This window comes from Thermobia domestica, unplaced genomic scaffold, assembly GCF_964235325.1.
Source record: "Thermobia domestica unplaced genomic scaffold, izTheDome1.hap1.1 HAP1_SCAFFOLD_408, whole genome shotgun sequence".
NCBI classification, from domain to species: domain Eukaryota; kingdom Metazoa; phylum Arthropoda; class Insecta; order Zygentoma; family Lepismatidae; genus Thermobia; species Thermobia domestica.
This window is the reverse complement of record NW_027656118.1, coordinates 59,507-87,383: the sequence shown is the minus strand read 5'-3', so window position 1 is coordinate 87,383 and position 27,877 is coordinate 59,507. Positions and strand designations below refer to the sequence as shown.

The 27,877-nt window shown below is 37.1% G+C and overlaps 1 protein-coding gene across 1 annotated transcript in view; it reads left to right on the top strand.

Annotated features, from left to right (window-relative positions):
• The window catches only part of LOC145676833 (cytochrome P450 3A14-like), a 33,456-nt gene extending 5,943 nt beyond the window's left edge, over positions 1–27,513 (top strand). Inside the window, exons 2-5 of the mRNA XM_081747620.1 lie at positions 6,175–6,492; positions 11,539–11,693; positions 22,135–22,289; positions 26,765–27,513. Of these exons, the coding sequence (XP_081603746.1) occupies positions 6,175–6,492; positions 11,539–11,693; positions 22,135–22,289; positions 26,765–27,418 (1,282 nt within the window). The 3' untranslated portion in view covers positions 27,419–27,513. The remainder of the gene's footprint in view (positions 1–6,174; positions 6,493–11,538; positions 11,694–22,134; positions 22,290–26,764) is intronic.
• Positions 27,514–27,877: the final 364 nt, after the last annotated feature.

Genomic DNA, 27,877 nt, shown 5'->3' with positions numbered 1-27,877 from the left:
TATTAGTGACCGCGAAAACTATGGATTTGACACTAATATCGGTCATTTTGGATTACTTTTACATGTCTCGGTATCCGACCCTCCCCCTCCGGGGACCACCGGGCCGAATAGGGTGAATTTGTAAGTTAATGTGATCAGAGTTTCACCATTGATTTCAGCGACCGCGAAAACTGAATTCGACAGTAATATCGGCCATTTTCTACCACTTTTACATGTCCCTGTAAGCGCACCCTGAGACCCCCTGGTTCGAATTTTGAAAAAAAAAAAGATTCGTCTTGATCTGGGGCCTGGGCCAGGGTACCCCTGACTAAAATTTGGTAACTCTCGGTCCACTCGTCTGGCCCCCAGGCTGCATACAGACAGACAAACACAAACAAACTATTTATTTTATTTATATTAGACTAGACAGATTCTTGCAAATTATGCCAGATTTTCATATTATCTTTCCGAACTAATTTTAAAGACCCGCTCCTACTTATCTTTATATATATATATATATATATATATATATATATATATATATATATATATATATATATATATATATATATATATATACAGTATATCTATATTAATATCTATCTATATCTATATATGTATATAACAAACGCAGGAATTACACCCTAAATAACGCTCCTGGAGGACCCCTTTCTCAAAAAAATTGCTGGGGAAACACTTGTAGAAACTTCAGTTTTCGTGCCAGATGATTACCGAGACCTGGTGAAAAAAAAACTCCTTTAGCGATCGAATTAAAAAAATAGTTCTCCTCAGGTTAGTATTCACTGAGAATATTGTTATAAAATTTAAATTTTATGGGTAAATCAGTAGACTTTGAATACATCCACATCGTATCCACTGAGTTGCGAAATTGTGTACCTCCAGATATGGGCGGTCGAAGAAAATTTTCTAGGGGGCATCTTCAATGTTTGCTATATTAGTCTTGCATTTAATGTGCATGGTTTGTTATATTACGTATACGTGAGCCAGGGAGGTTCATTCTTATCAAACACGAAGATTATGAAGGAGCAGATCTACTGTACAAAATATAATAAAAACATCTCTTTCGGATTTCTATCATCCCGCAGTCCAACCCCGAGACGGAAACATAAGAGATAGGCTTTTTGTTTTTAAACAAGATAACGTGCCTAGCGAATGCTTTACACTGTGAAGATTATATTAGTGAAAATTAAACGAATATAATTTTGCAACTTAATATACATATCACTAAATGTTGAGCTCCCCGTTTCTATGTGGTTAGCGTATGCGCCTTTCTCGAACGAGGTTTGATTCATGGTAGAAGCTCATGTGTTTCAAATCCGACGTTAAATTGTACGTTCACGTCTTGTAGAGCTTTGCTCCTGAAAACGACGCTAAACTATAATCTAATTTAATATTACTAAATATTAAAAAATAATGACTTACCAAGGTGACGTCAATTTGGCAGTCATCAAATCAATTTTATACTTTCACTTAATCCAGTGGATACTAATATAACAATTACAAGACACACGCGCATATAAATACTCAGAAACAGGTACATACACACGTACACATACACAAATATGAACCCTTCAAATCTATTTACATGTGGTGGACTGCACTGAATCAAGTACTGTTATCTTCATCATCATCTTCTCATGTATCTGCATTATTTGATTCATCCACAGATTTGTTATTTGTACGCATCATTCATTTTTGCATTATCGGGAGGGTTCTTTCTTCATTTAAAGAGTCGGTTCTCTGTATTGGAAAGAGAATCAGGGGAGGAAGGGGGAATTTATACTTTAAGAATGGATAACATTTTAAGAAATATATACAAAACATGTCTTCAACCCGACCCGACCCGACCCGTTGAGAGCACTACCATCACACACTTGAACGTGAGCCATCTGCTGGTCATAGTCGTTCATGGCTCTAGAGTCAGGGAATTTGATTTAAGCAAATTTCGTCAGTATTTCAATACTGTGTAATTAAAGAAAACTAATCTCTTTCTTATTTATATCACATGAAATTACACTCATCTCTACTGAAATAGAATACTAAACTTCCTGTCACAAGAGCCCATGAAGTACTCTATCCGAACATATGGCCCACATTTCAGCCGGTGATACCATATAACGCCTATGTACGTGTATGAATGTGTGTGTGTGTATATGTGTGTGTAAGCGCATTTCTTCGTTACGGCAGTTATTAGTGTTCTTCATTATGTATTTTTGGCAACGCCATTGATCTGTATTGTACAAATTATTGCATTTGGGAAGTTCCTAATTATTATAATGTGTTGACGTGGTTTAGAATTTTTTCCTTTCATATCTATGCTACTATATAAGTGACTCGGCAAACATAAGAATACCAAATCACAGCTAGAAAAAAAATGAACAGAAAACTCCGTTACCATGGAAACAAGTGATAAGAAAGAATTTTTAAAATATGTATTCTAAGAGAAGTTGATGAGGATAAAATATTTTTTTTGAAGATAGAAGTGTATCACATTAGAAAGATAAAACTCTGCATATTAAAACTGCACTTATACACTGAGGAAAAAATTGTAGGTGGCGTACTTAAAAAGATAGGTTACATGCGTAATTCCTGTAGTTTCTGTTTTAACGTACGGCAGACGTAAAACTGAAAACGCATGTTTTATAATACTTTCTGTATAACTGTTCCATCTATACATACTTTCTGTATGAAACAATGTATACGGTCATCATCTCACATACAAATGGACGTATATAACATATAGCTGACGAAGGTAACATAAGTATATGTATGTGATATACGGAAAACTGTTAGATGTCAGACATCCTGTAACGGCATGGTGTAACATCTAAGGGCAGTGCCTATGTAGCATACAGATAGCGTATGCTCCGTACTGATTTCTGTAGTAAGCAAGAGGATACCGTATATTTGTACAATATACCGCTGTCCGGGGAACGGATTTTTCTCTGTGTAACTGCACTGCATTTATGTGTCAGCGTTTATAAAAGAAACAATCCGCTGTTAAATAGGGAAACGGGATAAATTTGATCTTACAGATTCCGACACTCTATTGTGAAACTGCCAAATATATGGATTCACTCAAGTTAAAAGTAAAGTTCAGAATTTAAACTCTTAATTATGACTAAAAGAATATAGGTTAAAATAATTCAGCTTCTAATGGGAAATGAAACAATTTCTATAGTATTCAAATTTTCGTTTTTTTTTTTTTATACAGAAAAACTTTATGTAGGTATTTGTTTAAGCTGTAGATAAGATGTTTGGTACATAGCTCCTAAAGAAATTGCTTGAGAAAGTCTCCTAATGAAGACGATTTCCAGTTTTAAAATTTTGAATTCTATATTCACAAAATCCTTAATATTAGTATTCGCTGAAGTTGGAAGCATTAAATTCGATATATAAACAAACATACAAAAATGAGTAAAAATACGTTGCAGCTTTTTTAACAATTCCGTGTCTAAAAGGGAAAAGAGTGACAATTTTCTACAATATTCAAATTTCCGTTTCAGTATTTATTAAACCTTATTCATTATATTGAATGAAGGGGAAACCAATAGTGTAGATATTGGAAGACGAGTTATTCAAAAATATAGAATGTCGCCTCAATTATTCAACATTTACAGTGAATGTTTAACGAAAGAAGCATTAATGGGAATTGGAGATTTCAAGATTGGAGGGCAGATTATTAACATCGTCAGGTACGCAGATGATATGATTATTACAGCTAGAACCGAAGAAAGACTACAGAAGATGATGGTCAAAATAGTTGACACTGCGAAACTATATGGAATGGAAATCAACATCGCAAAGTCGAAAGTCGTGAGAATATCCCGTGGAAACGCGCCCTGACAGGTTAGAATAGAACAAAGAGAATTTGAAGATGTCGATAATTCCAAGTATCTGGGAAGTATTTAGATGAAAGACACTTATTGCACTAGGGCGATCACGTTAACAATTGCCGTAGCCAAAGAAGCATTCAACATGAAAAGATCACTGTTAACTAGCAGGCTTAATATTTGACTAAGGAAGTAATTGGTCAAGTGCTATGTATCGAGTATTGAACAGTATCGATCAGAGACTGGAACATTATGGAAGTCTGAGAAGAAATATTTAGAGATCTTTGAAATGTGGTGTTGGAGGAAGATAGAGAAGATAAAATGTGGAGAGAGAGTAACAAACGAAAATGTTTTGAAACGGATAGGAGAGAAGAAGACACTTTTAGCCAGCATCCTTCGTATTAAGGCCAATTGGATTGGACACATCTTGCGAATAAATTGTCTTCTTCATACCACCATAGAAGGAAAGATGGAAGGAAAGCGAGAAATAGGAAGAAGAAGAACACAACTGATCGATGATTTGAAAAATAAAAGAAAATATTGGAAGTTGAAAGAGAAAGCTGGAAATCAGAAACGTGGAAGAAACACTTCCACACCAACCTAAATTTTAAAAAGAAATAAATTAAATTAATGTTTTAAAAAATTAAAATAAACACCTCATTAATCTCAGGACTTGCCAAAGGGTAGAATAAATAATAATAATAAATCTAATGGTATCTTTTCATGCAAGCGTTCTTTGCTTCCGATTTGGATCAACAGCCAATTGGGAAAATTGTTTAAATACGGTTCTACGTGTAACACAACCTTCTCTTGGCTACACATAGAAATCGCAAGAAACGGACGCCTACATGAAAATATGTCCTTATTCTTCGCGTGTGAAGAATGGTCACTTTTCTTTTTCTTTTTTTTTCTATTGTAAGCACTAGTCATTTGCTTTAGTAAACATGTTTAAATAAACAGCTAACAGTCGAACTCCATTTAGGGGTCCCGGGATGCAATTTGCCCTCCGTGGATATATCTCTGTGGTAATGTTATATATACGACTAGCAGCGTTCACCCCGCTTCGCTGCGGTCACCCCGGAACGCAATAAACTTTGTTACTTATATAATTTTTACTTTTTCGCTTTCAAGTGATATGATAAAAACCATAGAAGATTGCAGTAAATGTTAACATTATATCGCCTGTCATTTATGTTAACCCGCCCCGCTTCGCTGCGGTCACCCCCGAACGCAATAAACTTTGTTACTTAGATAATTTTTACTTTTTCGCTTTCAAGTGATATGATAAAAACCATAGAAGATTGCACTAAATGTTAACATTATATCGCCTGTCATTTATGTTAACCCGCCGAGTGACACGGTCATGTGGGTTGCATATAAATACGTTTATTTTTACCTATGATGAACTAACAAAGGATTTGTACGTTATGGACACCTGAATGGTCAATTATCTCAAGACACTGGTAATTGAAAATTAAAGTGATATGATAAAAACCATCTAGGGTCCAAATCCTAATAACCCCCCAAAAATGAAAGAAATTGGTTCAGCCGTATTAGCGTGATGAGGTAACAAAGGATTTGTGCGTTCTCTTTTATATAATAGACTAGCAGCGTTCACCCCGCTTCGCTGCGGTCACCCCGGAACGCAATAAACTTTGTTACTTAGATAATTTTTACTTTTTCGCTTTCAAGTGATATGATAAAAACCATAGAAGATTGCAGTAAATGTTAACATTATATCGCCTGTCATTTATGTTAACCCGCCCCGCTTCGCTGCGGTCACCCCCGAACGCAATAAACTTTGTTACTTAGATAATTTTTACTTTTTCGCTTTCAAGTGATATGATAAAAACCATAGAAGATTGCACTAAATGTTAACATTATATCGCCTGTCATTTATGTTAACCCGCCGAGTGACACGGTCATGTGGGTTGCATATAAATACGTTTATTTTTACCTATGATGAACTAACAAAGGATTTGTACGTTATGGACACCTGAATGGTCAATTATCTCAAGACACTGGTAATTGAAAATTAAAGTGATATGATAAAAACCATCTAGGGTCCAAATCCTAATAACCCCCCAAAAATGAAAGAAATTGGTTCAGCCGTATTAGCGTGATGAGGTAACAAAGGATTTGTGCGTTCTCTTTTATATAATAGATTAAATTCCGTACGAGTTATTATATTATCTACTTTAAGAGGGAAACTATTTGTAAGCATATACTCATAATTTGTTTGCTTAAATAAACACGTAAGACAATGCTTTACGCCACAATTGAAAATTAGTTGTAAAAAGTTATCATTTAACTGCACTAATAATTTGAAACTCTGTTTCAGATATGGCAAAACATGGGGACTTTACGAAGGAAGATTCCCGGTCATATTTACAGTGGATCCTGAGTTCATCCGAGATTTCACTGTGAAATACTTTGACCATTTCCACAGCCGTCGCCCAATGAAAATGAACCATCCTTCCGGGGAGATGCTAGATTTACTGGTCGGGGAGAAATGGAAAGTTGTTCGTAGTGCACAGACGCCTGCGTTCAGCTCGGGAAAACTAAAACATATGTTTGAGATGATGAAACAATGTACAGAAAATTTGACGAAGGACCTGGAAAAGGAAATCATAAAGCATCCCGTTCAAAATATTAGAGAGTAAGTAGTGTAATTATATTTTAATATAGTGTATAAGAAAAATCTTGGTAGATACTTACTTGTCTCTTTTGTGTGTTACTATTACTTTATTTTGCATATTGTTCATACTATAATAGCATTGGATCGATCTATATCAGTGATTGTATAAAATAAAGCCTCACCAAAGTATATAACATACCGGGTGTTCTAAAAACCGCGCCCATGGACAACAAAGCACAATTCTTCAGATCAAAATACAGTGGAGTCTCTTTAATTCGAAGTCCAAGGGGACACGAAACAATTCGAATTATCCAAAATTCGAATTAACCAAAAACTCTGATTTTTAAATAAAATCAAGGGAACAAAATAAGTGTACCGTATATGAAAAAATAATTAGCATGCAATGCATTTTACCTTTAATACACCATATTTTCGAAAGGAATTAGAATACGCGCCGCGATTCGAGATTGTGCATAATACTTGCTAATACATCACAAACTAATCTGCTTACCTTTTTTGTTACTGCTTTTAGTTCAGCTAAAGAGAATTGCACAAATGCCCCGTACAAGTCATTTGCTAGAGGAGGACAGGGTTCAAAAGGTCGTTCACACTTTTACAGAAGGGATGTACACTTCCAGGTTATTGAGGAGAAGGAGAGATGCTTACAAACCACCTTCTGACTGATTCTCTATAGCGTGAGGGAGTCCAGCGGAGGTGGTATTAACCAACAAAGATCGCCTCTCGATAAGGTCAAAAACAAGTTAAAATTGCATTGTTCTGTACGCAATCTGTCGAACACTGTAATTTTTTTCCACTGTAAATACTTCGAGTTATCCAAACAAAAGGTTCAAAATTTCGATTTATCCACGATTTTCTACTACTGTTTTTAATACAGTTTTCAAGGTGAATAACCTTTAGTTCGAATTATCCAATAATTCGAATTATCCAAGTTCTAATTAAAGAGAGTTCGCTGTAAAGCCAAATGGTATATTTTCCGAAGAATTTTTCAGCCGCTATAAGAAATCAAAATTTCACTATGTTGCAACGTTGTAGATCAACTTGGATTTTAGCATTGATCTATAATCTATACAGCAATTACATCGATTATTACACTAGTAAATGTTACTAGTGTCAACGTCTATCGACTTTAATTACTATCTAGAAAGAATCAATATTATATTTCATGGATTAGTATACGCTCCCTGTGGTTATTTATTTACGATGTTGCTTTATAGTGCAATTCACGTCTCCAGACGAGGACCCACTGACTCAGATAGACCTAGTGATCCGATATCATCTGCACAACCTTATTGCAAAATGTTATGGTGGCTTAAAAATAGTACATTGGTTTTGAACACACACACTATACAAGAAATTTCATAAATTACTAGCTGGGCTTACGTTAGGGGCATTGCTCATAATTTAAGGTATAAAGATAACTAAGAAAGTTTTGTCGCTTTTCATCCACCACCTTCGAACATTGATATGTCACCTAAGACGTGCCTGGAAGATCAAAAATAGTCCCCATCGACATCGACGATCTTCTGCCAACGTTCTGGAAGGCCGTGGATTCCATCGCGGTAGAATTTCGTGGCCCATGAAACGAAGAAGGCATCAAGTGCATTTTGCACATCTACTAGGGATTTGAACTGGCCACCTCTGAAGTGATTTCCAAGAAATGCAACAGGTGATAATCAGACGGTACAATGTCCGAGGAGTTTTTCGGATGCAATAGTGTTCCCTTCCAAATCGTAGAACAGTGTTCCGGGTCATCCTAGTCACATAGGGCTTAGCGTTGTCTGTAACAGGAGGACCCCTTTGCGATTCAGAAGTGTTGACTCCAGATTATTTATTTACGATGTTGCTTTATAGTGCAATTCACGTCTCCAGACGAGGACCCACTGACTCAGATAGACCTAGTGATCCGATATCATCTGCACAACCTTATTGCAAAATGTTATGGTGGCTTAAAAATAGTACAGTGGTTTTGAACACAGACTATACAAGAAATTTCATAAATTACTAGCTGGGCTTACGTTAGGGGCATTGCTCATAATTTAAGGTATAAAGATAACTAAGAAAGTTTTGTCGCTTTTCATCCACCACCTTCGAACATTGATATGTCACCTAAGACGTGCCTGGAAGATCAAAAATAGTCCCCATCGACATCGACGATCTTCTGCCAACGTTCTGGAAGGCCGTGGATTCCATCGCGGTAGAATTTCGTGGCCCATGAAACGAAGAAGGCATCAAGTGCATTTTGCACATCTACTAGGGATTTGAACTGGCCACCTCTGAAGTGATTTCCAAGAAATGCAACAGGTGATAATCAGACGGTACAATGTCCGAGGAGTTTTTCGGATGCAATAGTGTTCCCTTCCAAATCGTAGAACAGTGTTCCGGGTCATTCTAGTCACATAGGGCTTAGCGTTGTCTGTAACAGGAGGACCCCTTTGCGATTCAGAAGTGTTGACTCCAGATTATTTATTTACGATGTTGCTTTATAGTGCAATTCACGTCTCCAGACGAGGACCCACTGACTCAGATAGACCTAGTGATCCGATATCATCTGCACAGCCTTATTGCAAAATGTTATGGTGGCTTAAAAATAGTACAGTGGTTTTGAACACAGACTATACAAGAAATTTCATAAATTACTAGCTGGGCTTACGTTAGGGGCATTGCTCATAATTTAAGGTATAAAGATATCTAAGAAAGTTTTGTCGCTTTTCATCCACCACCTTCGAACATTGATATGTCACCTAAGACGTGCCTGGAAGATCAAAAATAGTCCCCATCGACATCGACGATCTTCTGCCAACGTTCTGGAAGGCCGTGGATTCCATCGCGGTAGAATGTCGTGGCCCATGAAACGAAGTAGGCATCAAGTGCATTTTGCACATCTACTAGGGATTTGAACTGGCCACCTCTGAAGTGATTTCCAAGAAATGCAACAGGTGATAATCAGACGGTACAATGTCCGAGGAGTTTTTCGGATGCAATAGTATTCCCTTCCAAATCGTAGAACAGTGTTCCGGGTCATCCTAGTCACATAGGGCTTAGCGTTGTCTGTAACAGGAGGACCCCTTTGCGATTCAGAAGTGTTGACTCCAGATTATTTATTTACGATGTTGCTTTATAGTGCAATTCACGTCTCCAGACGAGGACCCACTGACTCAGATAGACCTAGTGATCCGATATCATCTGCACAACCTTATTGCAAAATGTTATGGTGGCTTAAAAATAGTACAGTGGTTTTGAACACAAACTATACAAGAAATTTCATAAATTACTAGCTGGGCTTACGTTAGGGGCATTGCTCATAATTTAAGGTATAAAGATAACTAAGAAAGTTTTGTCGCTTTTCATCCACCACCTTCGAACATTGATATGTCACCTAAGACGTGCCTGGAAGATCAAAAATAGTCCCCATCGACATCGACGATCTTCTGCCAACGTTCTGGAAGGCCGTGGATTCCATCGCGGTAGAATTTCGTGGCCCATGAAACGAAGAAGGCATCAAGTGCATTTTGCACATCTACTAGGGATTTGAACTGGCCACCTCTGAAGTGATTGTCCAAGAAATGCAACAGGTGATAATCAGACGGTACAATATCCCAGGAGTTTGTCGGATGCAATAGTGTTCCCTTTTTAAATCGTAGAATAGTGTTCCGGGTCATCCTAGTCACATAGGGCTTAGCGTTGTCTGTAACAGGAGGACCCCTTTGCGATTCAGAAGTGTTGACTCTAGAGTTTTGAGCTTTTCTTCAACACGGCTGAACTGCTGACAGTACACAGCTGCATTGATGCTTTGACCAGCTGCTAGCAGTTCCCGATGCACGATGCCGCGAGCAGTCCACCAAACACACAGGAGGACCTTCTTCTGGTGCAGTGCTGGTTTCGGGTGTTTTGGAACCGGTTCATGGGATGCTAACCAATGACGACACCGCCGTGGAGCTTCGTACAGGACTCACTTTTCTCATCACATGCTGTCCATAAATGGCTCCTTCCTTAGACGAGACAGCAAAGAAACACAGGTGTCTGTTCGCGTTGCCTTCTGGTCCGGAGTGAAATCATTGGGACACATCATCATTGTAGTACTTCCCAAGTTGGTTTCTCCATTCAGATTGAATTGTAGCCCCAGTTCCTCACATGTATGTCCACTGTTCCCCTCAATTGCTGCCTGAAGATCTTCATTTTGTACATGTGTTGGTTTTCTGGCACGTGGTGTGTCTTCGAGTGTTTCGTCACCATCCTTAAACTTGTTAAACGACCACTGCACTGTCCGCGTGGTCAAGACATCCTTACCAAAGGCCTGGCATATCTTCCGGCCCGTTGCAGCGTCGTTTGACCCTAGTTTGAACTTGTACAACATACACGCCCTTTTGACGCTCTATGGAGGTCCCATGTTCACTCTGTCCTTCCACAAGTTCGCGGCGTAATTGAACTGCCACAACCAAGTAGTATGTTAAATATATTCACACCAACAACTGACCATTGCCTTATCTCCATTCGCATTCAACTCACAGTGAAGATCAATTGAGCACAGATCTGCACACAGAGCGACAGTACTTTCTTTTTTACCTTTATAGTTTTGTACACTCTCTACTGTTTTAAAGTGTGCATATTGAAGTTTAGTATTATTTCATATTTTAAATACAGGTCAATTTTCTGTAAGAAAGTGATTTCCCAAATTTTAATTGTTTCATTTAAATTCTATCAATGTACATTTGTTTTTTTCGGTGTCCAGGAGACAATTGCATATTTTATTTATGATTTCACAAAACAGAAATACAGTTTGAGTAACGTCACATCATTTTCAAGTTATATGCCTATTCTCATAATAAAATCATGCTTCTATATGAATTATTTAAGCCATCTTCCATGTAAGCGGACATCTCGAATGAATTATTCCAACACAAATTTCTGGCTGATCATATCTTGAGCATTCTTGATAGCAAAAGTACCATACCGCACAAATTAAGATTCATATATTTTCAAATAATAACATTGCCACTTCTATTTTGTAAATTTAGATTTCGTGATCATATTTTTTACTCGTTTCAGGATTCTAAGTGCTTTAGGAACTGATGTGATGGGGATGTCAGTGTTTGGGACGAAGCTCCATTCGTTGCAACAACCCAACAGTGAGTTCAAGACGATGATGGAGAGATTGGCGGTTTTAGGTCCCATTGACAGTAATATCCCTCTTTACATCAGCGGTAAGTCACATTTAATACTATTGCTTCTGAGTCCAGACATCAAAACTAGATTTTGACGAACTATTGAGTTTGATTCACATATAATGATCAAAATTATGGAAGTACTCATGTACTGCACTACCTAAAATTCTTGAGTTACTACCAGTGAACACTCGTGAATTGCGAATCGTTGTATTAATAGCATTAATGCTGCATTGGATGATGACTACTAAAGAGGTGGTGTTGTGCGGATTCGTGTGTGCATTAGAGCAGAATTTCATGGTTACAAAATCCGAGAATTCTCTAATTTTCAAATGATAAATTGTTGATTCGCGGTTAGTTTTCCGTAGCAAAAGATGTTGGTATTGAAACAACTCAATTTGAACACAGGTCAGTAGTCTCAGCGTCTCTACCATTTCTTACTTAAATAGAAAAATGTTAGATTCTCTTGGTAACGGAGAGAGACAGATATACTTGAACCGTTCAATATTTCTACTGTAGTATAGGTTAACCTGATACCTTACACTATTTTGAATAAGACTCCTGGACCAATCCTTCTCGTTGATCTAATTTAAGTCTACCAAGTGGGAGATAAGTAAGCCTTTCTTGAAAATTGTTTATAACTCCGTAGCTTTTAATAAGTTTTCATAAAACAAAATGTATTTAATTTCTAAAGTATTAGAAATCAAATCAAACTATTGATTGTTTTTCTAGTGGTAGATATATAATTCAAAATAGTGCAATGTTTAACACTGACTGTGAGGTGAGAGCGCTCAGTTGGCCTTATGGTATGGGGTGTGGCATTCGGCTGTATTACTTACGCACGGCCCTAGGATGACCCGAAAACTACTGTTAACGTATCAGCTAAACAGCATTATTGCATAATGCTGTAGTGCGTTAATGATGTTCATTACTAGAACTTTAATATTCACTTGTTCCATTTCCGATGTGACACTATTTCTTAATCACATACATTTATTCTAGTTTCTTCGAAGTTTGTTATCTTTTAGAACTGATCTTATTAAAATGCGGCCTTACAGCTCAAGGCTATATGCAATCATTCCAAAAATCGCACCTGGGACTCCTGTGCCGAATGTAAGAACATAATCACATTATATGTCAAGATTTTATTAAAGTGACTCCAAATTTGCATGTCTTCACACCAAGCTGTAGCCATGTGTTTATTATACGTATTTGCAGTAAATAAATACCGAAGAGGAGTCGCTCACCATCGCCAACAGTCAGCAAGATGGAGATCAACGAAGGTAGCCGATATTTTAGGATAAAAGACAGCATAGATAAAAGACAGCACCCCTAAAGAATCATCAATCTCTCCAGGTTGATCAAACCACCAAAGCCCTAAGGCGCCTGGCCATTGGGAACACCTTAACCTCACACGACGCTTGGTCAATTCAGAAAAACATTTCCTAAAAGCCCTACTGCGGCTGGTCATTAGGTTCATTTTCTCTTGCTTACCTAAAATATTAGAGGAAACTATTTATTGCAATATATTTCTGTACTCAAGAGTATCTTTTATAATAAAAGGTGATGGGAAAGTCCAAATTCCCGTGTACCATGTTTTGTTCCACCATGCATAGATAGAGAATTTTACAATATGTATATGCAGAGAAGAGAGAATGAAAATTAGATTTATTGAGAACAGGAGAAAATTAAGCTTGTTACAAGCACGTTAATATGTCAAATTTCTTCGTGTGTATGATAATCTATCGTGCTTTCTACATTTGTCCAAATCATGGGTCATACTGGATTACTGGGTGAGACGAATCACGAGACTAAACAAATCACCTAGCCCTCCAAGTCACACGTCACTAAATCTGTGACTCATTGCATCACTGGTAAAGATACGGAGTTTATGGTAAAGCGAGCATGGATGTCGTGCTGTATGGCACCGGACTATCAGGAATTAATATTCCAAACAAATGGTAATGGTGTCCTTCGCATATACTCCCACAACTGATTGTGTTTCCACATGCAGCTCAGGAAAAACATGAGACTAGTTGAGGAGATCCCCTTCAAAACGTAACCTTACTTCTTGCGACTTTTATCTACGAAACTAAGGCAAGGTAGAAGTGAGTCATACTAAATCGTGAAGATCCCTGGAATCGCATTACGAATGTACTAACCAGTATAGCACTAGGCTCCTGTCCAACTCAGTAGAAACAAATCCCAAATATTTGCTCCTACAAATGACGCATGTAGCATGAGAGACATACTTAACAGGCTATTTCCAGTCTCAATAAATCAGTTATTCAAGAAGTAATGTGCTACTTTGTTTAAACATTGAAGTTCTTAAAGCATAAACGGTAAAAGAAGCAACAAATTGCTTATATATAGGTTGAATAGTAGCGATAACACTATTCCTATGTCAAAAGATGTATCTAAGTACTAGCAAGAGTTACATACCACGTAAGGGAACGTGAGATGACGAAGTGTAACGAGTGGTAATGACTGTATGTTGTTCAGTCAAAAGAAGAAGTGCCATGAAGTACAGGTGAAAAGTAGAAGCGCCGTAACAATATGTTTCGGAAAGACGAACAATGTCCGTGGATGAGGATTGAAGTGGCAATTAGACGCAGTGCACAACAATGTTTTCAGAGGTTTTCTGACGATCTTTTGCCAAAATGGAAGAATCACTTCACAGGAAGCACAGGTGACAGAAGAGAAGCTCATCCGTGGCATATGGCGGTGCCATCGGGACATCGACAAATTGATGCACTAACGGTGAGCGACGCTTTCTTCACATGTAGAAGAAAGTGATAGAGATAGGAGCCTGTTACATTGAAGGAATGTAACAGGTATTCTCCTCTTCATAAAGCCAGGCATGAATTATAATAATGTTGTCATTACTTTTTCTCCAACTCTTGTATATAAAAGAAGTTCTGACTGAGGGGGTAACTGACTGATTAAGCTAGAAAGTTAAATTTTGGACAGTGCATAGGATTTGTGAGTAAAGTGCAGCTAAGAAAGAATGTTTGGAAATTCGCTGTGGAAGAATGGACAGAATAGAGGCAGAAATTATTATGAAAGGTGTCCATATCTCGGGATCCCTTAAGGTCACAGATATGAAATTATTTATACTTTTCATTTAAAATAAATAAACATGTGTTTAAGAGTTTTCTTTATTTAACCTATGAGGGTAGAAAAAGATGCGTAGAAAAGGTGTTACGTTGTAATAAAATATTCATATCTCGGGATCCCTTAAGAGTAATTTTCATATTTCAACTTATCATTTAAAATAATTAAAGAATTGTATGCAGAAGGAAGAAAGTAAAATATTCCCTACAGTAAAACATGGGAGAATTTTCGAGTCTATGTATACAGGAGGAGCAGTGAAAAATTTTCCGGAAGTTGGTTGTAACTCTTAATTGACACGATATAAGTACATATTTATTTAATCGTCTTCAAAGTAGACACCATCGGAATACATATACTTGCTTCACTGCTCCAGCCATTGCTGGAAACATCAACGAAAGTCCTCTTTTGATCCACTCGCATTAGTTTTGATGTCTTCCACGGAGACGAAAAGGTACCTTTGAAGGTCATTTCTTCCTTCAATAAGAGCCAAAAATCGAATGATGCTAAACGGATGTTAAGGCTACCAAAGTTTCTGAAGAAGATTTCCCCAATTTTAACATTAACTTGATGTTTCTTGCGTTGCTCGAATTTCGACACTGCACCAACTGATTACCACACACTCCTCCGTTCAGCTACACTAATCATACACTGCCTGTGATGGCCTGCTTTACACTTGTCAATCAGCTACACTACTCATACACTGCCTGTTATGGCCTGCTTTACACTTGTCAATCAGCTACACTACTCATACACTGCCTGTTATGGCCTGTTTTACACTTGCAAATCAGCTACACTACTCATACACTGCCTGTTATGGCCTGTTTTACACTTGTCAATCAGCTACACTACTCATACACTGCCTGTTATGGCCTGTTTTACACTTGTCAATCAGCTACACTACTCATACACTGCCTGTTATGGCCTGTTTTACACTTGTCAATCAGCTACACTACTCATACACTGCCTGTTATGGCCTGTTTTACACTTGTCAATCAGCTACACTACTCATACACTGCCTGTTATGGCCTGTTTTACACTTGTCAATCAGCTACACTACTCACACACTGCCTGTTATGGCCTGTTTTACACTTGTCAATCAGCTACACTATTCATACACTGCCTGTTATGGCCTGCTTTACACTTGCCAATCAGCTACACTACTCATACACTGCCTGTTATGGCCTGTTTTACACTTGCAAATCAGCTACACTACTCATACACTGCCTGTTATGGCCTGTTTTACACTTGTCAATCAGCTACACTACTCATACACTGCCTGTTATGGCCTGTTTTACACTTGTCAATCAGCTACACTACTCATACACTGCCTGTTATGGCCTGTTTTACACTTGTCAATCAGCTACACTACTCATACACTGCCTGTTATGGCCTGTTTTACACTTGCCAATCAGCTACACTACTCATACACTGCCTGTTACGGCCTGTTTTACACTTGTCAATAAGCTACACTACTCATACACTGCCTGTTATGTCCTGTTTTACACTTGTCAATCAGCTACACTACTCATACACTGCCTGCTATGGCCTGCTTTACACTTGCCAATCAGCTACACTACTCATACACTGCCTGTTATGGCCTGTTTTACACTTGTCAATCAGCTACACTACTCATACACTGCCTGTTATGGCCTGTTTTACACTTGTCAATCAGCTACGCTACTCATACACTGCCTGTTATGGCCTGTTTTACACTTGCAAATCAGCTACACTACTCATACACTGCCTGTTATGGCCTGTTTTACACTTGTCAATCAGCTACACTACTCATACACTGCCTGTTATGGCCTGTTTTACACTTGCAAATCAGCTACACTACTCATACACTACCTGTTATGGCCTGTTTTACACTTGTCAATCAGCTACACTACTCATACACTGCCTGTTATGGCCTGTTTTACACTTGTCAATCAGCTACACTACTCATACACTGCCTGTTATGGCCTGTTTTACACTTGTCAATCAGCTACACTACTCATACACTGCCTGCTATGGCCTGTTTTACACTTGTCAATCAGCTACACTACTCATACACTGACTGTTATGGCCTGTTTTACACTTGTCAATCAGCTACATTACTCATACACTGCCTGCTATGGCCTGTTTTACACTTGTGAAATTCATAACTAGCTTGTATTGTACAAGATTCATTGTAATTGCATCACAAATGCCAAAATTACAACATCCCGGGAAATTTTTTGACTGACACTTGTCAGGCCCGTAGCCAGCCCAAAAATGTAGGGGGGGCCCAGAGTAGTAATTGCGTGACCTGACCGAGCTTTTGATTATCCAATTTTGGGGCCACCATGGACCATGAATCAGGGATGCTTTGGCCCGGGATTGCGTCACCTATTGAAATTTCGCTTATGCTTATTCAGGGGCTATGCACGTTGGTGTAAATAAGTCAGAGGTACCTTGGCCCTGCTATGACGTCATTGAATTGGGAGTTTAGGATCAGAGGTCATGATGATTCTTTAAAATTACTAAAAATATGGTCTTGATGATTCATTACGTTATGAAATAGTACAGGTTTACGAATGCTTTTTTTTTTCGTTCCCTTTTATGGCATAAAATTTGGAGGTTGTTATATTTTTGATGAGATGGACTAACACGGGTGCAAATGAAATATTTAGTTTTACGTCCCACGCAAATGCAGTTTAGGCTCAAAAAGACGGTGACGATAATAAATGAATGAAAGTGTGGGAGAAAATTGGAGGATCCCGACCATAATGTTGTCCGCCACGAAACTATTTTGCGGGGTTTGAACCAGGGGCCACATACAGCAGAGGTGAACGCTCTACCACTGAGCCACCGCATCTCTACTGGTATGAATGAATTAGACGTAGTTGGTTCGAGCTAATATGTTCGTTTGACGTCACTGAACTGGGATTTTTAGCTTGGAGCTTATGATGGCTTTTTTCGTTCCCTTTTATGGGTATAAAATTACCAAAACAAGGTTTGATCTCTTTCTTGATGACCTATTACATTATGAATTAGTAGACCCCAGTAATAGTATAAATTAGTATTAGTATTAATATGAAACTCGAAAACTTTGGAGTTCCGTTGTGGCTAACCGGTTAGCGTATGCGCCTTTAACGTGGGAGACTAGAGTTCGATTCCCGGAAGGAGCTCATGCGATTCGGATTTCACGTTAATTAGTAGGTTCTATTTTCGCTGCTGAACTTTGGGAGGAATACTTGATTTTTGGTTGTTATCCATTTGATGAGATGGACTAACACTGGTGCAAATGAAATCTTTAGTTTTACGTCCCACGATTATGCAGTTTAGGCTCAAAAAGACGGTGACGATAAGAAATGAATGAAAGTATGGGAGTTACTAAAAGTTACGGCTTACCAGCGGTCTTTGGTTCGCGAAACGATTTGTGAGTTTGGGCTGACTAGATAGTTTGTCTTATGAGATGAGCTTGAGACTTCATTTCAATGTTACGTTACAAAATAAATGACTAGCCAAACGGTTTATCATCATATATCAAATTTAATCCTGAATACTTCTCCAAGATAATTTAAATTCAAATCAGTAAACTAAAAGTCATTAAACTGACTGCACTTTCAACTTTAGCAACAATTCACAATCTACGATGTAATCTGTTTAGGTGATCACTTTCAATCTCTGTTAAGATTTTCGAAAAGTTTGAGTTTGATAATTGTAGTTCGAAAATATTTTTAATTCGAAACTTGAGTTTCAAATTTTGATTTTAAAACTTTCTGAGTTCGAAAATTTTTAGTGAGAACTTTGAGTTCGAATTTTTTTTAGTTCAAAATTTTAGATCGAAAACTTTTAGTTTGAAATTTTGATTTGCAAGTTTTAAGTTTGAAACTTTCTGAGTTCGGAAAAATTTGTTTGAAAATTTGGTTCGAGAAGTTTTTAGTTTTCAAATTCGGTTTGAAATCTTAAGTTCGAAAATTTTAAGTTTAAAAAAATTCGTTCCAGAAAGTTTGATTTTATTTTTTAGTTTTAAATTTTAGATTTTCAAAATTTGTTTCAAAATTTTATTTGAAATCTTTAAGTTTGAAATTTTTGTTTGACAATTTTTGTTTAAATTTTTTTGATTTGAAATTTTTAGTTCGAAATTTTTTTTGTTTTGAAAAGTTTAAATTTTTTTAGTTTGAAAATTTTTAGTTTTTCAAAATTTTTAGTTTTGAAAATTCTTGCACTCAGCGGAACTGTTTCGAAAAAGAATCGGAGCAGTTTAGATTTTCAAAATCTGGCAACATTGTTTCCATCAATGAAGCGCTTACTGATCAACAAACGCTGAGCGTTTAAAAAATCGCTCGAACAATGAACTAATCAGATTTAAGCAAAGAGTCATCTTTTTATTTAATCCATGGACGGAAACGAGAGTTACTAACTAGGTCCAAAATCACATCATCCCATCCCTTTTATCCTTTTCAAAGAATAAATATATCCTTTCAAAGTAAACCATTGACAATTAAATACTGTATATGTTTAATATGCAATAACAAAAGAATGGCAGTGATATTGACAACGAATACGTAAGCACATGTAACACAATATAGCTGACGTTTGCTTCTAAACATATGATTATAAGCCAATGCACGAAGAAGCTTTTTTAAACTTTGCAACATTTTTATTTAATCTACGAACAAAAACGATATAAATTAATGTTGTTAACCAGGTCCGGAATCGACTCTCTTTTACACATCTTAGAAATATTCAATAAACGAACTGACATTATACTCTTCGTAAAAGCAGATTCTCCAATTTCACAACAAACTCGTATGCGTAACAACGAGCAGAAAATGTGTAATGTAATATAACATGTCCATGTTCTTTTCATACGTGAAATTGCTCACACCAAATGAGGCACGGTGGCTCAGCGCTTGTCTCTAATGTGTGAGGTCCCTGCTTCAATCCGCAAGCAAGGAAGTTCATGTTTCCTCCTGTTTCGTCCTATCATTTCTCATCATCGTTTCCCTTAGCCTCGACGGGGACGTTCAGCTCAACATTTCCTGAAAATAGCACCAAGGATCGAACTCGGACAATTGCAATGATTATAACGTAGTAATCAACAAACTAAAACTTCTCAGTGGGACACGGTCGCATAGCGTTTGTCACTAATGTGTGAGGTCCCTGCTTCAATCCTCAGTCAAGTAAGTTCATGTTTTTCTCATGTTTCGTCCTATCATTTCTCATCACCATCGTTTTCGCGGAGACGTTAAATTCAACATTTCCTGAAACTAGCACCAAGAATCGAACTCGGGACGATTGCAAAGTATCTATGTTCACCCCTGAAGCGGAACAAAATGAATCACAAAGTACTTATGAAATTTAAGGGAATAATTTTAAATACGTCTCCATATAACGTAATAAGGCTCCAAAATCAATACTCATCAAAGGGAACGATGACTCCCAAATTTAAAAAGTAAACCATTGTACTCTATTATATAACGATAATGTCTCATTAAAAGTAATAGTATAAGCTAAAAAACTTCCGAAATTGATATTTTTATACTCATCAAAGGGAACGAGGTCCTATACTCCCCCACAACTCCTGATGTAAATCAAGGTGACCTTATGTGTCCTGAGAGATCCCTGCCCCCTGAGTAAACATAAGCAAAATTTCAATAGGTAATGCTATTCCGGGCCAAAGCATCTCTAATTCATTCACATTAACGCTATGGTCCATGTGGGAGCCCAAATTGTATAATCAAGAGTGAAATAGGGTCAGCCCGACGTCAAACAAACACATTAGCTCAAACCAAATACCTCTACTTCATTCGCACCAATAAGGGACGTGGTGGCTCAGTGGTAGAGCGTTCACCTCTGCTGTATCGGGTCCCTGGTTGAAACCCCGCGAAAGTAGTTTTGTGGTGGGCAACATTATGATCGGGATACTCCAATTTTCTCCCATACTTTCATTCATTTGTCATCGTCACCGTCACCTTTAGCCTAACCGGCATAACCGTGGGACGTAAAACTAAAGATTTCATTTGCACCAATGTTAGTCCATCTCATCAAATGGATAACAACCAAAAATCAAGTATTCCTCCCAAAGTTCAGCAGCGAAAATAGAACCTACTAATTAACGTGAAATCCGAATCGCATGAGCTCCTTCCGGGAATCGAACTCTAGTCTCCCACGTTAAAGGCGCATACGCTAACCGGTTAGCCACAAAGGAACTCCAAAGTTTTCGAGTTTCATATTAATACTAATACTAATTTATACTATTACTGGGGTCTACTAATTCATAATGTAATAGGTCATCAAGAAAGAGATCAAACCTTGTTTTGGTAATTTTATACCCATAAAAGGGAACGAGAAAAGCCATCATAAGCTCCAAGCTAAAAATCCCAGTTCAGTGACGTCAAACGAACATATTAGCTCGAACCAACTACGTCTAATTCATTCATACCAGTAGAGGTGCGGTGGCTCAGTGGTAGAGCGTTCACCTCTGCTGTATGTGGCCCCTGGTTCAAACCCCGCAAAATAGTTTCGTGGCGGACAACATTATGGTCGGGATCCTCCAATTTTCTCCCACACTTTCATTCATTTCTTATCGTCACCGTCTTTTTGAGCCTAAACTGCATAAGCGTGGGACGTAAAACTAAAGATTTCATTTGCACCCGTGTTAGTCCATCTCATCAAATATATAACAACCTCCAAATTTTATGCCATAAAAGGGAACGAAAAAAAAGCATTCGTAAACCTGTACTATTTCATAACGTAATGAATCATCAAGACCATATTTTTAGTAATTTTAAAGAATCATCATGACCTCTGATCCTAAACTCCCAATTCAATGACGTCATAGCAGGGCCAAGGTACCTCTGACTCATTTACACCAACGTGCATGGCCCCTGAATAAGCATAAGCGAAATTTCAATAGGTGACGCAATCCCGGGCCAAAGCATCCCTGATTCATTCACTATGGTCCATGGTGGCCCCAAAATTGGATAATCAAAAGTTCGGTCAGGTCACGCAATTACTACTCCCGGCTGAAGTTTGGGGGGCCCGATCCAACCATATGATAGTTCATCACCATATTATAGTTATTTTGCAAACCTACCGTGAAAATTTTAGGGGGGGCAGCAAAAATTTAGGGCCCTCCCTAGAATCCCCTGGATACGGGCCTGACACTTGTACATTTGCTAAGTCCCCTCTCGATAAAACTGGAAATAGTTTCTTTTCAATATTGTGTTATCATAGCTTGGTGTTTTATTTTTATGGTTATTATTATTATTATTATTATTATTATTATTATTATTATTATTATTATTATTGTCAGCAATGTGCTTCTTGGCTTGTCTTTAAAATTACTGCAACTATTGATTAACTACAAGTAACCCCCTTCCATTCATTTTTCCAGTGTTCCTGCCATTCTTGCAACAATACTTTGAATTCTTCGACACAAAATCGTTGGACTACTTCACAGCCATGTGCCAAGATATCATGAACGAGCGTCGGAAACTGAACAAAAAGTTTGGAGATTTCATTGACATGCTTTTCGACATGGAAAAAGAGGTACATTTTCTTTTTAATAATGAATTTTGGTACAATGGTAACTCTTAAATATGAAATTAAAAGTGTTAGGTAAAGTAAAAAAAAAAAAATAGTATAATCTTGAATATCAACATTAAATGTTATTTTTCTAACTGGTCTGTAACAAGGATGTATAATCTGGGAGTGAAAAGTATTTAAAATATATACCGTGACAATCATGTTTCTTAGAATATGCAGAAGCGAATACTGAGGAACTAATTATAATGTGAAGACATTAACAACATCAAGAAACGCTACAAAACTGTTTATTATGATTTTTGTATTATTTATTGAATCTGTAGCAGGGCTGTAGCTCCTGTTATAAAGGAATCCTATACTGGAAATATTGCTGTACACAAACCCAAGACTACGAAAGTTCATCATTAACACTTACATTACACATGTACAGGCCCGTATTTAGGTAAGTGCTATTCTGTGCTTGAGCACAGGGCGACAGAATTTAGGGGGCGGCAAAATTTTGGAATTCTTTCTAAGATTCACAATAAAGTAATATTTAAAACTAGCAGCGCACAGAGTCCCCCGCAACAGCGAGAAAATATCTTAATGTGTTTAATTCGCTCTAATTACAGTAGTTACTAATTAGCTAGCTTATTTGATTATTTTTAAAAAGTCATCCTCTGCTACCCCCACCTCAAGCGTGACGGTGAACTTGAACATCATGAAAATTGATACCGTTAAACTCAGAGACCTCGAAAACTATGAATTCAACATTAATATCTGTCGTTTTCGATTACTTTTAAAATCTCGCCCCCCTCCCTCCCTGGGAAGTGGAATATGACATTGAAGTTGAATTGGATTTAAACCGTCACTATTCATCTCAGTGACCCCAAAAACTGAATGTATTCAACTCTAATATTTGCCACTTTCGGGGAGCGGCAAATTTTGTGCGCGGGACGGCAAATTATTTAGAGTACAGGGGTGCACAGTATATAAATACGGGCCTACACATTTATGATACATAATTCAATTCAATTCTATATATTTTTATGTATTAAGCAGTAGACACAAATGCAAAAATTATTTGACGTGAAAAAGTGTTTAACCCCCTAACAGATTGGGGATTACAAGAAGCTTAGCACAATGAAATTACGTGATACTGGCGTCTGAAAGAATTGAGAAAGCAAACGTGACACAAAGTAAGGGAAAGAAATCAAATTTTCTAAATACTTCTTACATAATATTCTTACATCAAATGAAACTTAAGAGTACACTTCGCAAACTCGATAACAAGCTGGTCCAGGTCTAATGCATGCATTAAGAGAGCGAAGTTCGATTTTAGTTCATGTCTCATGGAGAACGGTTGGATGCGAAATAAATCCGTCGGATGTGAAAAACAGTTTTTGGCCGTGGCTATGGAAGTTGAATTAGATCAGTTTCTATAAGCCTCGTCGAAGTTTCCCATTTATTCTGAGAGTTGCTCCAACGTTATGGTATTATTCATTCGTTGATTTATCAGATCCATTTTCTGCTTTAAATTATGAAGTATTTGATGATAGTGGCAATCTTTGTAATTGGGAAGTCACACAGAGATCTCATTAAAAAAAAAAAAAAAAAAAACTTCAGTCCCCGCTAACCAAGTTTCAAAAGTTTTAGTATAAATTCGATGTTGAAATCTTGTATCTTTAATTTCAACAAAGTATATTGTTCTCGAGATTTTTGGATCCTTAGATCAGCATATTTAATACGTAAAGATTGCTGTTATGCATTACCATGACTGTATCCAGATATTGGCTCCGATTTCTCTGTAAACTTGAGGGGGGCCATTCAGACGCAGAAAGTATATATATGAGGATTTTTAAGACAAATTGCATTCAAATTATGCCAAATATTGTATATTCATAAATACAATAGGGGAGACGACATGAGCTTTGGGGGGGCCGGACCCCCTCGGCCCCCGCAGGATCGGCTCCCTTGCATCCAGATGTCCGGTCCAAGGTCTCTCTAACTCTTCCCTGCGTATTGTGCTCGTACGTGCCTATATTCCTGAAAATTTTTATGTAGAGTTGTTGACAAATATTGAAAAATACTTTTAGTTCAGAAACTGTTTCAATTGTTCCAGCAACAACCAAATGTAGTTGGTGATCGAAACCGTGAACAAACAAAATGTTTCACTTGAAATAAAATGGTGCGATAATAAAATACTTGGTTTGAAATTTTTAAAATGAGAAAAGTCAAATTGGATATATTTGGTGCATTTAGGAACATACATAATTTTACATAGGAATGGTTAAAATACGCTAAAGTGAACTTAATTTAGTAAATACAATTGTAATACCTAGTTAGCTAGAAACATGAACTTTGAACAGAAAGCTCCTTTTACCGTGTAAACAAGGGATAAGAAAGGATTTTCTTTTTAAATACATCTGTAAAGTTGAGTTAATGGAGGTTCAAATATTTTTGTTTCAGTAATGAAACATTTTACTTTAGGAACATGAAACTTCGCAACTTTGCATACGAGCTTCCTATTAAAAATTGAAACAAGGGTTTCAATACTATTTTTCTTCGATAATTCTGCTCTTAAATTGGAAAAAGATGGCAATTGGGAAAAAGAAGGCAACTTCTATCTTACTAATTACAACTCTTTATATTGTGAAACTGACGAATGTGAGGAATATCTCAAGTTAAAGGTGCTTAGTTCACTATTTTAAGTTCTTAATTAATAATAAGAAAATACATGTTTCGACAATCCATGTTCTATTGGGGAAAGGGAGCAACGTCTATAAGCAACGTCAATTTTCGATTCTTTATACAAAAAAAAAATGTTTATGTTAGCATTCGTTTAAATTGGAGATAAGATGTGTCGTACACAAACTTCTAATTCAAATTAATCGTAAATGTGATTTAGCCTTTTCAAACCTATGGCTCCTTACAGGGACAATTTACAATATTAAACGTTTCCAATCTTTATTCAGAAAATACTTAATGTGAATATTCGCTTAAGTGGAAGGAGTGAAATTCGACATATAACAAATAACCAAAAATGACTAAACATGTGTTGCAGCGTTTTCGACATATAAAAGGGAAAATAGGGACATTTTTTTTTTTTTTACAATATTCAAATTTCCGGTTTTATATTCATTAAACCCTATCCTTCCCGTGTGATAAATTGGAACTTCTGTTTTTTTCTGTTGTAAAAATTCGTCATTTGCTTTGGTAAACCAGTTTAAATAAACATCAAACAGTCGAACTCCATTTGGGAGGTGGCAGAAGTTGTTTCGGGGGCTGGACCTAATTTTGTTCAACCGTTGTGGATACTACTCTGTTGGTACTTAGAGAAGAAATAGGGATACCTTTCACTTGTATAGATTTTCCTGTTTATAGGACGTCTTGAAGATATGTATTGTTTATGCAATTTCTACCCTACGAAAAGTTGTTATTCCTTTCAAGATTTTATTATTATTATTATTATTATTATTATTATTATTATTATTATTATTATTATTATTATTATTATTGTTATTATTATTATTATTATTATTATAACTTTTTGAAACTTAAATAGTGACAGGTCTCACATCTTATACCAAGAGCTATTAGTTCAATCCCTAATGTTAGACAATGTCGTATGCGTAGGTTTTCTCTGAGTTCTTCCGGATTGTCCTATTTCATTAACCATTATTTGCTTTCATTAAGCCTCTTTCACCTTTAGCGTAGAGGGAATTCCGTTCTCTTCAGATATGTCAGCTGAAATCATGCCTTGTTCAAGTTCCAAATATCTCCAGATTACAAGTCTCTAACAGTCGCGGATCCAGCACGGAGCCGGGGGGGCTAGGGCCCCAGTTTTTTTGAGTAACAAAAAAATTTAAACTATTATTTACATGTGTTTGAAAGTTTATAGTAAACTCATGACATACCTATCATAGACTTTCTTCTGGCTGATCCCCCAGTTTTTCCCTTCTAAATCCGTCAATGGGATCCTTCTAATTCTTACAGACATTTTGTTTAGCTTCATAGTTTGCATACAGAATTGTGAATGTATTGCAAATGCAAACCTTCAAGATTTTAATTAAAAAATAACGAACATGTTTACTGATAATAGTGTACACCTCTTCCTGAATTCCTCACTGCTGATTAAGTGGCTAGTGCGCACACCTTTGTTGCACAGGGTATGGGTTTGATACCCCTTGTCAGAGCATTGAAATGTAATAGTTCGAATTTCACCTTCAACTGTAGGTTCACGTCTCATATTGCCTTGATGCTGAAAAGAGACGCGCAAACACAGTAATATGTTCGAGACTTTATACAACCCGTTATTTCTAATTTGGTTTCAGGTTGCATAACTTCTTGCCCTCAGACAAAATACAATAGAGAACCAAACATAGTATAAGACTTGTTTTAGTCTATGTTATCTTTTTAAATCATTGGACGTTGAAGGAAATGGCCAAAATAGGAGAGGAATAAAATTATTAATTTTCTTTTTTATGTTCTTTTTTCAGTTGTCATCGCCTAAACACAAGGAGTTAAACATTACTCAATACACTCTGATAGCTCAGGTAATAAACTTCATGATAGCTGGCTTTGACACAAGTTCCACCGCTCTCGCCTTCTTTCTTTACCATCTGGCGTTGAACCCTGAACTGCAAGATAAAGCACTCGAAGAAGTGAACCAATTACTGGAAAGAAATGATGGGAAAATCACATACGAAATGATGCAAGATCTGCCATATGTTACGGCGTGTATCTCAGAGGCCATGAGGCTTTACCCTTCCATAGTTCGGGTGGAGAGATACTGCAATAAAGACTTCGTGTACAATGGAATGAGGATCAAAGAAGGGACACTGTTGGCGATTCCCACTTGGGCTTTGCATAGAAACGCAGAACACTTCCCAAACCCTGAGGAATTTGACCCTGAACGTTTTATGCCAGAAAATAAGAAGCAAATCCACCCATATGCGTATCTGCCCTTCGGAAGTGGACCAAGAAACTGCATTGGAATGCGATTTGCATGGATACAAATGAAATTGCTCGCTCTCTACTTTCTTCCGGCATTTCGCTTCTCCATCTGCCCTGAAACAAAGATCACTTATACTCCCGGAGGAAGGTTGCTCGTAGGGTATGGCGGCGTTCATCTGCGGATAGAAAAACGATAAGTCACGAGCTTTAATTAATTTTATATTAGCTTTGGTAAACATTGTACACGTTTTAATTACAACATATAATTAATTAAACATACAGTATTTGTCTATTTACAGAATATTTTATTTGTTTTGCTCAAGAACTTAGTTGGACTTATATATGTGTCAGGATAGATATTCATTGTTTCAGTCTTTGGTTGGAAAATTTTGACTTATGAGGTATTGCAGTAAGTGCGAGAAAACTTCAATATTGTACTCTTAGACATATGCACAATACATTTCACAAATTGTTCACCCTTCATTTGATGTTTCCATAAAAATAAAGAAAAAAAGGAAAAGCCAAAGCAAAATCAATCAGTGAGAAGAATAGTGTTTATATTATAAGCAATCCGAAGTCATTGGATCTTGATCAAACGTGGCCTGCTACTAGACCTTGTAACGTGCCTCTAAGTCAGCGTTTCCCAACCGGTGTGC